This window comes from Aythya marila, assembly GCF_965140915.1.
Source record: "Aythya marila genome assembly, chromosome: 9".
Classification (NCBI taxonomy): Eukaryota; Metazoa; Chordata; class Aves; order Anseriformes; family Anatidae; genus Aythya; species Aythya marila.
The window spans coordinates 4,826,746-4,841,606 of record NC_139050.1 but is presented as its reverse complement, the minus strand read 5'-3'; the positions used below and the strand labels follow the sequence as shown (position 1 = coordinate 4,841,606).

The 14,861-nt window shown below is 40.7% G+C and overlaps 1 protein-coding gene across 1 annotated transcript in view; it reads right to left on the bottom strand.

Moving 5' to 3' along the window:
- Window positions 1-14,861, bottom strand: part of CUL3 (cullin 3) — a 53,778-nt gene that overhangs the window by 36,976 nt on the left and 1,941 nt on the right. The window contains exon 2 of the mRNA XM_082767427.1: window positions 1,511-1,708. Coding sequence (XP_082623553.1) covers window positions 1,511-1,708 — 198 coding nt within the window. The remainder of the gene's footprint in view (window positions 1-1,510; window positions 1,709-14,861) is intronic.

Sequence of the window (14,861 nt, the reverse complement as noted above, 5' to 3'; positions counted from 1 at the left end):
CTCCTGCTCTTCTGCCACAGTTAATGCTTCAGAATAGTGTTTTTGCATATGGATAATTTAAATAGAATAGTTAGAAAGAAAGACAAGCAGCTTTCCTCAAATTAAACCAGGATAAACTCAAACCTAAGAGAAAAAGTTTAGTATCCTAATTATTATTAAATGTAGACTATAAAAACACAGGCATATACACAAACACGGCACAGAAAGCCTCAGGAACGTAGCTATTATGAAAACAGAAGTGCTCAAGACTCACAAATGCACTACAATTAGAGTCATAAAATATTTAGCCATTTCACACAGGATGCTTCCTCTCATGCAAATGGTTAAAAAGCCAACACACACCGACACGTAAAGCAGGTTTTAGACTATGCTTATCAGAACCATACCTTTAAAAACTAAGATTTTAGGAAAGAGCTGATTTTCACCTGTGCCACAGCAACAGCACTTCCATGCATAGTGACCGCAGCATCTCCAGGTAACAGACACAAAAAGCTTCCCGAGCATTACACGATATTTAGGCACAGACCTCCCATCCACCCTCTGCGCTCCTGCCACAAGTAAACATCCAGGATGCACCACGGCATATGACTTTCCTAATTGAAAGTTGTAATAAGAGGACAAAAATCTGACACTCTATCTGAACCCACAGACAGTACACGGGATCAAAGTGGCCGTGCATTTCTTTCCAAAGATAGGAGGTCTGAACGTTACCACAAGAAGTACAGCATCTTCCTGAGACTTCAGATCCTATTACCTCTAAACATTATCTGGACTCATAAAAAGCGAGCCTCAACGTGGTTTCAATAACACGCTTAACCATCAGCCCTAAATTCTACCCACCGAAGCTAGAGAGGTTTTCCGTGGTTTAACGCAAGATGTGAAGAGCCCTTTTCTGAGATGATACATCTTCAGAAATAGAAATTTCTGTGTGGCATTTTGACTGAATTACACTGCTTTGAAAAGGTTGAAATAACAGAATGCAGATTGCTCAGGGCTTTTGCTGCTGCTGAGCTGTGTGTTTGCATATTGCCTCCTGCCTCTCGAAATTGTGTAATCCTAGCACAACTCTCTCATTAACTTGTGAATTAGTTCATTTGCCCGTAACAAACAGGTTGTTGCACAGGTATTTATTCTGCTTCACAGATGAAAAACAAACCAAACTGAGTTCTGAGAAAGTCACAAAATGCCTTCAAAATGCTTTTTTTTTTTAGAAAAAGACAACAACAAACTGGCATGGCTGCATCTCAGCAGTGATGCTCTAGCTCGAGTTGTTTCCTGTTTTACACTTTCAAAAACTTCCTATGGCGCACCCTCCATCTGTAACTTGTAACAAAAACTATCTGCAACATGAAGTAAATTAAGCAGCAGGAAGTTAGCTCTTAACCACCATTTCTTTAGGGTATCCATTGAATAGTTTCAACTAAATGTTACACAATAACATTAGATTTTACTCGCTTAAGCAACTGAACAGAACGCTTCCGTACAAGGGACATTAATAAAAATGACATACCTTGTTTATGAGATGCTCAGTGACCACTTCCCTCAGTCCAGTGTAGAGTTTTTCTCCGTGTTTATGCAACACCATTGTATAGGCATTCCTATATAGCTCCTCGAAGCTGAGGCCACTATTATTCTTACGCTGGATCTCTTGGATGGCGTTTTTTAGGAGATCCCAAATGCTGTTTACATACTTCTCATCCATAGTCATCTGTAACAATAAAACAAGACTGTTTAGAATCAAGATAAAGCTACCTTCAGAAGTTAGAGCTGTAGAAGCAGCGACTGCTTCTGCCACATTTTGTTGATTCCAACATTTTTTTTTTTTTTTTTTTTTTTATCAAAACAATACAGGTGATACTGGTAGGGAGTTAACAGCCATTAACTCCATTAGTAGGGAGTTCTCCAAAATTAACAGCTGTATTAAACAAGGTTCCACTGCACAAAGTTAAACAACTTGCTATAGGATATGCATAAGGCTCTAACCAGAACATGTATGACCCTGAGCTGTTACGCAGACTATCTGTACTTCAGTAAAGGCACTAAATAAAAACAGTACCAATACAGAAAAATTCAGTGACAGAAAGTGTTATAACAAAGTCTCAACAGAACACCAAAACAATTTTTGTCCAGTGCTATCTAGTGATTAGTGCAAAACAGTTTACAATTGTGTTTTACCAATCCCAGTTATTTACCAAAATCAAGTGCTTCAAAATATGATGCTACATGGATGAAGCAGCATCTGAGATGGCACAGGCTCACAGAAACACAGCAACAAAGTTGCTGATGGCACTGCATAAAGTTTGATGACTCAAGCTCCATCACCCAACTGAAAGAAAATCCACTTGAATTAAACCAAACTTAAAACGTGATTTTTAAAGATACTTTTTGTTTACTTTATAGGCAATCTAGCCTTTTACACCTCAACAAAAAGGCTGAGGAAGAAATAAAAATATTTCTCCCCGAATTACTGTAGAGAAAGAAAATACCCCTGATCCTAACAATACCATAAAAGCGCCCTTGAAAATAATTAAGTGAAAAATAATGCTATGACAGCATAAAGGGAAACCATAACCCACCCTGGTATCTCTCCCTTCTCCCTCCCCTCCTACCCAACAACCACAAAGCGAGGAGAGGAAGGACACTGAAGGCTAGATTGCATTTGTAGTCAAACACAATGATGAACAGCACAAAGCGAAACAAGCACCATCTCCCATCGCCCTAGTCTTCAGGAATTTTGGTTAAAAACCAAAGGTTTTCATTCCAAAAACATCCCCATCATTCACCACTTTTTCACTCTCTTGATAACAGAGTCACCAACCTACTGACACGTACATTCCTAGCTCCCTATCTTCCAGAAGCAGCAGCACAGAAATTGAACGTCCCATCCCCTCCACACGCACACCTTGCTCATTCTGCTACCTGTGATATCGAAAGGTCAGTTATTTTCCTTTTAATTTGCATCTGCTGCACTGGTGCCTCTTCACGGAAATGATTTTCTGAAGTCTTCCTAACAAGCCATTTCACAAGTACTGATAACGAAGTCAACTATTCAGGCAGCAGTTACAGACAGCAATCCAAGTAAAAGCCTTTCAGCTTTTCTTTCACAAAAATGCTGTTCTGTTTTCAAACAAAGCAGACTCTCAAAGCAACACCTACCTATGCCACCTTCTCCCCTTGATAATCAAAAATCTCTCAGCCAACGTGACTTTTTTTTGTGTCTCTCTGCTGCAATTCAATTGCTTACCACATTTAAATATATGCTCTATGTAAGTCAGGCAAATCTCCAGCCGCTGGTTTGGGAAGGTATTATATAGCAGTGCTGGTTGTTGGTCAGCTGGGAAACATCTCTGTATGTTAGAGATCAGCATTACATCTAATAACTCCGATCTGTTCCGGAAAAGAAAAAAATGGGATAGTTCTTCTACTTTTAATTCAAATGCTATCAAAATTGAAGGAATAGTTGCAATATTTGCTCCAAATTCGCTAAGTTAAGCGCAACAGAACTTTCTGCCACTTAAACCACACACCAGTCTGCTTGGGAAGCACAAGAAAGATTCATAAAAGGTAATTTCAAGGAGTTTACTTCTCCATGTGATAAATATACAGGTATATTTTAAATGATAGCATACACTTATCACCATCTAAGATCAAACATAAAGTACTCTGCTGCTCAGTGCACTTTCTATTCTGCTACTATTTAGACTACTATCTGTGATGTTCTGGGGGAAACAGGTTTGCTGAAGCTCTACATTCTTGGTTAGAAGAGCCCTGGTCTTCCAAAAAAAAAAAAAAAAAAAAAAAAAAAAGTTATTTCCTCCCCACTGGTGAAAGTGTTTTAGCTTTGAACTGCCACTGGATCACCTTCAAAGTTGTGTAAGAACTGCAGTGACTACATCTACTCTTTGACTACAAGCTTGAGGTTCACCTTTTTTCATACTCCATCCTTAAGTTAGACTTGTACACAGATTAAAAAAAAAAGCAAAAAAAAAACAAGCAATAAATAAAATTAGTTCACGATGCCACTACACCACTTTTTCACCTCTCAGAATTTTGTACCAAACCATCTCTAAAAGCTATTAGAGAATTATAATCCCAATCACCCTGTAGAGATCACCCAGTACAGATTTACACAACTCTCCGGATCCCAACTAACAGCAAAGCCTTTGTGTGATCCTCTTCCACCAACCTGAACGCAGTATCAGAACCCAAATGTTCCTGCAAGCTCACTCCCAGATTTCTTCTGACAGCCATATATCAGAAAAGTGAACTGCATGGCTGCAACCCAGTTGTCACACTCCTGCCTTCTATTCTAGCAGATTTTAGCAAAAGCTGGATTTCTGTTTCTGCTGGTGCTTTTCGGAAAAAAGGCAAGTTCAAAAAAAAAAAGCATTAAAAGCAAAATCCCAATAATTTCAATAGTGCTTACACCCAGTTTCATAAAAAGATAGAAGCCAACGTCCAAAGAGAGGAAATGTATTAATGTAGTCCCATTTATCTGAACATTACCTTTCTTGGGGAATGGGCAAGAGATCAAGTCCATCATTGGCAGGAGAGATGTCTGTTTGTAACAAGCCACTAGTTGGAAAACTTCCACAAACTGCGGCTCTAATGCTAGTGATTCAAAGACACAGCCTGAGCACAACCATCTGAACTCAGAGCAAAGCACAAGAACATCTTGAGGAAATCAGACTGCACTTTCATGTATACTGATATTGTAGTCATTTCACAGAAAAAAAAAAAAAAAGGTCTGCAAAGGACTCAAAAGGTCCTTTATTTCACAGGACTGCCACAATGCAGAATCAGATGTGTGTGCTGCCTGTAACAATAGTTTGCCTATCCTATCAAAACCTCCAAGCCTGAATCAGCAATCACTGATTCCACGAAGCTCTCACAAATATCTCATGCCAAACAGGCCACTGCTAAATTCTCAGAAGTTTTAGAAGTCTGTAAAAAGACCTGCATCAGATTTTTCCTTTTTAAAAGTTGCAAACATCGCTACTCAATTTTTCTACTGCAGTTTCCAGCAGAGCGTTTGCCACAATTCTACATGCTACCAAGTGAACCGGATCCATTCAGAAAGGAAGAAGCGTTGCATTGCAGTGATCAAATTTTCAGAAACTCAACCAACACCTGCCTCATTCCTTCCTGTGACATCCTTTAGGTCTAACACCCCAGAGCAAGCACAGATTGAAATTACAGAATGTGAGTGGAGTGTTTACCTGGCCTACCTTGAAGGAAGTGAGTGGATACCGGCAATTAAAGCTAGTTAGCAGCTCTGTTAGTAAACATTTGCACCTGGTAATTGCAGCCTGTTTGACTCCCTTACTTGCCAGCTGTCAGCAGACAAAATGAGCAGGGCTGACTGCTGCCATCACTGGGGCCTTGACCCACAGTCCATGAGGTGAGGGACACTGAAAATGATGTCAGTTCAAGATGGCACTAAGTAGTCTGTCACACAAGTGTTTAGCATCCTCTGCCTGACACCTTCATTCTGGATGAAGCTCGGCTGAGGTTAACCAGCAAGCGGCAAGAGCAGCACATTCCCTGCCTCCAAACTTAATCACTACTTCAATTTTTATAAGCCCTTCTAATATTAATTAAAAAGGCAAGAATTTATGATGACAGGGATATGCCGCCTAGAGTTTGCTCCAAGAATCCCCTGAACATGGCATATTCGTTCCCTATCTTCTTCAGCTACAGAACAGATAAGAAGGTACTCCCGTTCGTGACAGATGGACGAGAATATTCATCCTCCTTTGGCTTTCGAAACCTTTATCGCTGTGTAGTGACCAGCATACCTGGAAGAGGACACATTGGCTACACTTCATGTCCAGAAAACATCAGTATGTCAAGAATTCAACAACTCCATTACCCACACTCTGAAACAGAAACATCTGATCTCAGGTGAACAATGTCACCAGGCACAAAAGTCCTTAATAATGTGATATCTGAACAGGTCGAGACACACAGAAAAACAGAAATGGAAGCTAAGAGAAATGATAGAAAGAAGTAGGGAGCATCCTGACCTACTGGGCCCTAATCGGGGTCGTGAGCCCACTTTGGCCATTTGCTCAAAGAGTCACAGGGCAGTCATCACAGCGAGCCACCAAAAGTGGCCCAAATAATTAGCCTTTTGCTCCTGAGTCACCTATAACAGCAGTTGAGGATGATAATCCAACAGCATCCACATCTCCCAAGAGTGTCAGGAAACGCCTACTGCGCTCTTACACTCCTTCAGAGGGCATTTGTTTGTGGGCTGGTGGGAGGGAAGCTGTACTTGGAGTTTGCTTATGGCCAGTTCCCATTTCCAGCACTCAGTATTGATACCATGTTTAATATCTGAGTCCTATTCTTCACTCACCCCTTGGCATTCCAGCCTTGCACTTGTTATGGAGGGCGACCTTTACACCAGGCTTCTCCAGATTCATCCCACAAGGAAGACTTGTGGACTGCACCACAATCCACTCCTGGCTCAGGAGATGAGTGGAGTAACCCCGTAACAACTGAGGAAGATCTGCTCTCGCCTGACACCCAGCCACACCAAAGGGCTCCAGCCTGTGAGAACCAGGCAGGACTCCATGAAAACACGGAGGCAGTGCAAATGTAGGAATTGCAATATCCACCTGTCCTTCCCAGCTCTACCAGACTTTGCTCAGAAGTATGCATAATGCACAACTGAGACAAAAAAATGAAATCCTCTGTCAATTAGAAGACCCAAGAGCTGCAGTACAGTAGGCAAAGCCCCTGTCCTCCTCCCATTCACTGAAATGAGTTCTGCAGCAATGAAAAGCCGCTCTGCCAGCACGGAGAGGAAGAGATAAGTAGATTAAAAAGCGATTGTTTCTCAAAAGATGGAGCTGCACCTCCCGCCCGGCGATTGATAGGGTTGGGCTACCTCCAAGGCATTGTCTGCGAGCACTGCTGGGCTCATCACGACACAAGTGCTGTTTTGGGGTGGGGGCTTGAAAAGGAAGGGGCTGGGTTTGGTTGCTTGGTTTTGATAAATTCTACAGCAAATTGTAAGTCTTCAAGAACTTCCTTTTCTAATTAGGACAAAGTCCCAAGAAAAAAAAAAAAAAAAGGATTTGCTTTTCCCCTCAAAAAGTAATATTTGACTGTATTATTAGCAGGCCTGACACAGGAGCTTCACCACACAGCAGCCATCTGACAGTCTCTGTTAAAAGTTGAAAACAAGTCCTGAACAAACAGACAATGTCATACTACAGCAACGCTTTCAACAGGGTTAGGAAACCCAACATATTTAAAGACAGATCAGAGACTGGTTTTTCTTCCATATTTTAGGAACAGATTCAGAAAAATGAGACTAAACCTGACCTGCCAACATACCTCAATTATTACTATTATTTTTTTTTTTATATATATTAACAACTTCTTTCAGTTTCTCCAAATGCCCCTCCAACTTTAATCTCTCAGACCTACAGAACGGTGTCCTGGAGGAAAGGGGAAGAATGAGAAAACTCCTCCCAGGCACCTGTTTCATGTGAACTGTGCCTATGGACTATGTAAATCTGAGCAGCCACCGGTTACTGAATAAACACAAGGCAAAACGTAACCTGAAACCTTTTGATTCGCTGCTTTAAAAAAATGCAAAAACAATCAAGATAATCTGGAGAAGCAGACAGCTCTAAATATAAACTGAAACAAATTCAGCACTGCTTCTGTGAGCACTGACACCTTTCCATTTACAGACCTTTGCACGCTTTCCCTGCACTAACCCCCCCCAGAATTTGTGCCTGCTAACACGTGACTATGAGAGCGTATCGTGTACAGAAAGGCTAACGGCAACCTTCCCCCAAACTGCTTCCCAGCGTATGCCACAAGTGTGAAAGACTAAATATTTGGGCAGCTCTCGAAAGATTGCTCAAGATTAAAGCATCACCTTTAGATCGCTATAAATAGCAGAAGCATCTGTTTCATTCAGAACAAGTCTCATGTTGTGTATTCACTCATTTCTGACACCACCAAGACTGATTCACTGATCCTTTCATTTTTTCCATTAGAGACAGACTCTTCTGCAGCAAGTTTAAGTCCATGGGTAAGACTCCTCTAGCTTTTTTCTCCCCTGCAGGTCCATCAGGGTAGCCCAAACTACACTATACTCTCTTGAAACCGACTTAAGATTTCAATTTGCAGCTTATGATGCTCAAATTAAGAAACACACCTTCAAAGAGTCACTCATTAACACAGATAAAGGCAGAATGTTACTCATCTGTAAGGGTCAACAACAAGAACAGACAGCTGACCAGCCTCACTTGGCTAGCAAATGAAATTGATCAGTAAAGTTAGTAAATACTGCATCTATGATTGCTTACATAAAGCTTCCTTCATCTTGCCTTCTACACACTCATCTGTCTTACCATTTGTTTTCGACGTGACCCAATTACCTTGAAACGCGCATCTACTTTAGTCAGCACTGTCTGAAGGATCTTATCCTCCAGCAAGGATGGATGCACGAGGGGCAGGGATCAATTCCTCTTCAATATTTCAAAGATACTACTACTAATTATACCAGGGACTTGATCCTAAAATTAAATGCTTTAGCAAAGAGGAGAGCAGCATGTTATTTAATTCAGGTGCAAACTTCTGCCCACCTGCCACTGAAATATGAAACTTGCTTAGAAAAAGTTGTATTAAAAAACAGTAAGTAACTGTTTTTGTTCAGGCATCTAGAAAAACTGAATTGGTAAGAAACTAAAAATAGCAAGTTCCAGTTCAAAAGATAGTTGTCATTGCTATAGAATGGAAGTGCTTATACAGCCAAAAGAGGAACATTGCCCATATTATTAAACACGGTCCTTTTAAAAACATTGTGACATTTCCATGCTGCTCATTACTATGTCTTCTGAAAATGGAGAATTATGAAATACCTATAACGAAACTACTTATTTCCTAAGAACACTTGAACCTAAACAACAGTGAGGAAGAACTGCCTATACTTCTGAAACTTCTCTTGCTAATTTGGGAAGTATTAGCCAAAGCCTAGATCTGAGTTTACACTACAAAAAGTCTGATCTTTCATGTTTAACTTTGCAAGGTAACAAAAGAATTTTCAGGCAGGAAATAACTTTTTGGTTTATTTCAGTAATCCTATTTCCGACTCTGATTTCATACTGATTGTACAAAAAATACAGCAGGTCAGGGCTGCTTATCACCCCTCCTCACCCCCCTCCCCAGTCTATTCTGACTGAAACAAAGTAATAAATACAAAAATTTGACACCAAAGCTGTTTTCATATCCCCTGCTCAAAAGGATACAGAAATGGGTATCAGTATTCTGAAGACTACTGAGAAGTTCAGAGTCCTCTTGACTCACTTTAGAAGCAATGATCCTAAGACAAGTTTCCTTAAAGTTATGGAAAAATTATGAAAGGTTTGTGTAACAGAAGAAAACACGTTGCTGAAAGAAATACAACAGGTTTAAGGTTTCCAACCTATGTCAAGTTGGTGTTAAGATATTTGAACTTATTTAGGACAGCAGAAATGGAACGAAGAGCTGGATTCAAGGGAGCAAACCCTCCACCTCTGCGCGCAGAATGCCAGATATTTAGAGGGTACCTGGGAGACAAAGCCAGCTCTGCACAGCAAGAGCTCAGCTCCGTCCATAGCTGTCACACAGGCTCCTGAAGAAGGTGAAATGACAGTGAAGCAGAGGCACAAGGCTTTGCAAACTTACTGGGCCTTCCGCCGTTTACGAGCAAGGCCCAGAAGTGAATGAAATCATTTAGTCATTCAAGTCATTTAACATTTCACTCCGCAATAAACTCGCAATAAGAGCAGCCCAGGACATACTTTTGAAACCCTGAGGTCTACGTGAGCGTGAGCTGACCGCCACGAAGCGAGGCCGGCTGCAAATCTCCACAGAGCAGCTTACTTGCTGACGGCCCTCACGCTGCAGGCGAGGGCAGCTGCCTCATTCCTCTTCCACCGCAACGACCTCCAACGTACCGCAGACCTTAGAGCTGAAAGGAAACTGCCCGTAACCCACCACCAACAAGTGCTGGAGCTCCAAAACATCGGCAGGGTTTAGGTCCCTGACTCCCTCTGTCTCCCTGTTGGGCCCGGCGCTGCCTTCCAACCGCCCTAACGGCCCGGGGCTGCCCGCCCTCACACCCGCACCGCTCCCGGTTACACCAACAGCTTGTATAATGTGACAAATATCTCTGTCGTGCTGTAAAGGCGTTATGCCGTGTGCCCAACTCCACCTGAAGGTGCCAGGAGCAGACGAGGCCTGCAGCTGTGGGAGCGCTGGGCCTCCCCCTCCTCAGGGCGCCATTTCCCATAGCTTCTGCGCCACAAACGGCCCGCTCCGAGCTCACCCAGCTCCAACGAAGAGCTGGCCTCTTGGGTTTTTTCTCCCCCCTCAACTCACCTACACGTAGTTCAGTATTTTACAATCATACAAAAATCAGCACGGCTTAAAGAGGAAAGCTGTGAAACACACTGCGACGTATAGAGATTGCAGCCGCCTTCCCTAAAGCCATTTCTAAGCAGGAAACAAAATAATCTCCTTGGGGAAGAAGGGAGGGGTGGACTTAAGGGTTTGGGGACCTTGCTGACAACTTCTATTCCCAAAGATTACTGCATTAATAATCCAAAACTTTTATATGAGATAAAATAACATCTTATGGTAGACAGAGGACAACAATGGAATATTTTTATTTCAGTTTACTTGAGGGAGGGAAAGGAAGAAGATACATTTAACAAATCACTTATAAATACACACGTAATCACGTGTATAAATACACACGAAAACTTTCCTTGTGGGTTTTGTTCAGGTTTGGATTTTTCTTCTTTTGGGGCACTATTTAGTGTATACACCACGACTGAAATCAGCAGTGCCTAGAAGAGCGAAACTAACACTGAAAGAGGTGCAAAAGAAAAACAAATCCAGAACTACACATGGAAATATACCCACGTATACAGCAATGGGAAAAAAACAGGTCCACTCAGACAGTGCCAATACTTTAAAAATAAAGGTAGTGTAAAAATAGGACAAGCCTTAATTTCAGTAGAGATTCTTCATAAACAAAATACAAGAATTAAACACACACAGCCCACACTCATACTACATGTAGTATAAGGAATGGATATTACGGTTTTTCTGAGATAAGCTACAGTGCAACTTTATACCATATTTGTAATTTAAAAATATAAATGCAGACAAATCATAACTTATTAATATTAAAACAAAAATTGGCATTTCCACAGACAGACTTCATCCACAACTTGTTTTATTTGTTTATAGTTATCTCTGTGCATTTTACATACAATTAGGTCTTATTTAATGTAAAACAAGATGGTTTCAACCCTTTAGACACTAATTTTCCGCATAACTGATGTAAGAATCCAGTCAACCCCTTAGCAAGCACCATCCAAACGTAAATATTTATTACAATTTTGTCCTCCTTGCTGTACTCAAGTATTAAATGCAGACTTTTTTCCTTGCCTAAAGTCTGTATGTTAAGAGTGTCCGTACTGGAATTGTTTTGTTAAATCACCTAATGGTGGTTACTTCTGCTGATACTCCAGACTTTGCACTTCTACAAAAGAATTATTAGTGATTTAATAGAGTCTGCTTGCTTTAACTGAATTTCAGAAAAATAAAATAATCATGTAACAAAAAATATGCTCGGGCACGCTACAGTTTTATATTCTAATGCTTTCCTATTCCTTGTTTCCTCACAAAAAGTGATTTAGAATGAGAAACAGAAGCTCCCTGCTTCTCAAGAGTTGGGTTTCTGCGTATACAGCTACTAGAAACCCAAGACAACATCCAGCCATCGGGAGCACACGGCCAAGAACCTGTGCTGGAGCATCACAGAATTACTGTGTTTTGTGAATGAACTCATCTGAATTACCTTAAGGAAATCTGTCCCAATCTATCTCAAAATGCTTTCACCACGTACAGAGAGATTCAGACACCATAGATCAGTCACAGTGATGAAGATGTAAAAGCTCCTGCACTAGGACTACCTGTCCTACAGATCAAAGCCAAAAGACTTGAGAACACACATTTGAAACTCTGAGAAATGGTGTGGTGTTAGGCCATGCACGCACCGGTGTGGAACAGACAAAAAAAGATGCATTTTCAAAAATTAAAACAATAATAATTTTCTGCGGAAAAAAAATCTGATTGAATGAGCCAGTGTAAAATCTTAACAAAATGCCAGTGCATCCTGGTTTACACTTTGCTTGATTTTTTCATGTCAATTTCAAATGCAGGCAAGATGCAAGAACAGCAGTAGTTTTTCCAGTGTCCACTCAGGGACACTGATTCAAACCTCAGGCCATGTGGACTGACTGCTCAGAACTTAAGACCTAACAAGGAAAGTTCAGAAGCTACCAAGAGAAAAACAAGAAAACTTGAGACTGAACCCCAAATATCTACAGAACTAAGAATTTCTACCGAGATTAGGTTAGACCACAACTAAAAGAGAATACTTACAGTGTGTTAGATAAAGTAAAACCAAGAACCCACAACAACTCAAAGGCTACCTTGGAATTAGTGTTAGCATCTCCTCAAAATACTACAAGTAACGCATAGCATTTAATTCCAAAAAATAAATCTGTGGAAACGAGAAGGCTTTCATAAGGTTAAATGTCCAATAAACAGCAAATATTCTGTAATTGTAGTTTAGAGCAAAACAATACCTGTTTCGTTTGAATAAGAAACAGTGTTTTAATCTTCTGGTCTGCTTTATTTCTAAGTTTTAAACCTACTAATATTTTGGTTGCAAACATTAACTTATTACTGCTGTATGCGCTATACGGGTTAAGAGCCAAGATGCTCTTGCAAATACTTATTCGAGAACATAAAGCGAGTGAGATTCACAAAGCCAGACACAGAAAAACATCAAGTTAACAGGGCAGTCCGCTGTGAACTGCAGCCCTTAGTGGATTTACATTATTTTAATCAGAGCTGAAAAAGCCTGCAGTAAACCATCCCCCAATTCTGTCCCTATCCTATCCTCCATGTCTGCCCATTCACACTCAGCAATACAGCAGATATGTTCTGAAGGCAAAGCCAAAGCAGAAATACAAATATTGCTTGCATAATCTGAACATATAGGGATTTAACTGCAGCTCAACATGTTTTTTCTAGGCTCTATCTGCTATAAGATGGTCAAGCAAGATAAAAAATTCACATCATCTTCTTGAATTGATAGACCTACACGTCGCAGGTTGGCAGCATAAATTTAACAGACCTCATATCAGCTTGCATCATAAATTCTCCAAGATTCAAAACAAACCACAGAAGTCAGCACTCCCTGAGGGGGGGCCGGGGACCTTTTGCCTATACAAAGCCTTGAACAAGTGGCTGTTAGATCTGAAGGGAAAGGAGCAGCGCCCCATGAAGATGTGAGCCTTAGTACTTCTTATGTAAGAGTTGAAGCCACTGACTTCTTCCTCAAAAGGAGTTCTGAAAAGTCAGAAGCAACATCAATTGATAAACTGGGTTGAAAGTGGCCTTTTTGCATAAGACTGGATGAAACGAGAATTTTCTTGGGCACGAGTATTTCAAATAAAATGAATCAGTGAAGCTTATATATACACACTTGAAAGACTCATTCTATCTCAAATGCATGCGTAGGATCTGTCTAAATGCTTTCCAGAATTCATAATGTAACCATATAATAGTGATTCACCAGAATAGATAGTTCTGAGAACTGGCAAAATACTATGCTGCAGCCTTGCTCTAGAGAGTGAAAATAGCTCTGCAGGAAGTGAAAATGATTAAAAGTACTGAGGAAAAAAACACATTATGAAGATCAAACCCAATAACCTACATCAGCTTGCGCTGGTTTTCAGAAAGATCTATCCCACCAGTTTTATGGTGACCACGAACACATTGATTTACAAGAGTTAAAAAGAAAGTTAATTCATTCTAGCTCAACGTTACTGTAATAAAATTTGAAAACTAATTCTCAAATACCTCCCAAACACTGTTTATTCTTGTAAGAATAAACAAGTATGTGCCCTTTAAAAAAAAAATAGCAAAACTCTTCCATCAAAACCCATTTAAGGCTATTATTTTCACTAACTAACAACAAAACTTGCAGGAAACCTAATTTATCAGACACTCTAGATCACGGTTGTACACATCTCTCCAAGAGCTTCAAGTGCACAACTGTCAGTCTTTGGTACCACTTTTCACAGGTCAAGTCAGTCATGTCAAAATTAGATTTGCTGCAAGATTGTTTTGAGAGCTCGAAGTATTCCTTTAGCCAGCGCTAGCGGGTGACGACCTGAGACCTGAAAGTACTTTAAGCTAGGGAGGGCGTGGAAGACAACCCCTAACACGTCTCCACAACGGGGGGCCACGAATACATGTTTTGTATTAAGTCTGTATTTTTTGCACATACACATACTCCCTTTTAGCAAAAACACTACTGCACTTCAAATAATACAAAAAATCTTGCAAACTACATTAACTTAGATCGCTGACAAGTCCGTGACATTTCACAAACTCTGCCATGTAAAAGGGATGCAATGTGTGCGGATGGAGTTGCCGTAATATTGCTGGGCTCCAGGAACCTGACCCGTCCGATCTGGCTACTTGTACTTTAATACAATTGCCAGTAGCTACCTCTGAGCGAGAATCCAGCTAGAACAGGTAGACCTACTGTGGGGAGATGATCAATATGAAGCAAATTGAACAGTTTGAAGCAACCCACAAAGTCACCTCTGAAAGCACTTGTTTCAGAAGCGAGCAGAAGCACCAAATTTGAGATAAAAGAGCGAAGATCAGTAACTGAAGTACAGATAGTACACGTTCTAAATATAGATCCTATCCTGCACACAGATGTAACCTCATTGACACGAATAATCCCACTGCAGTCG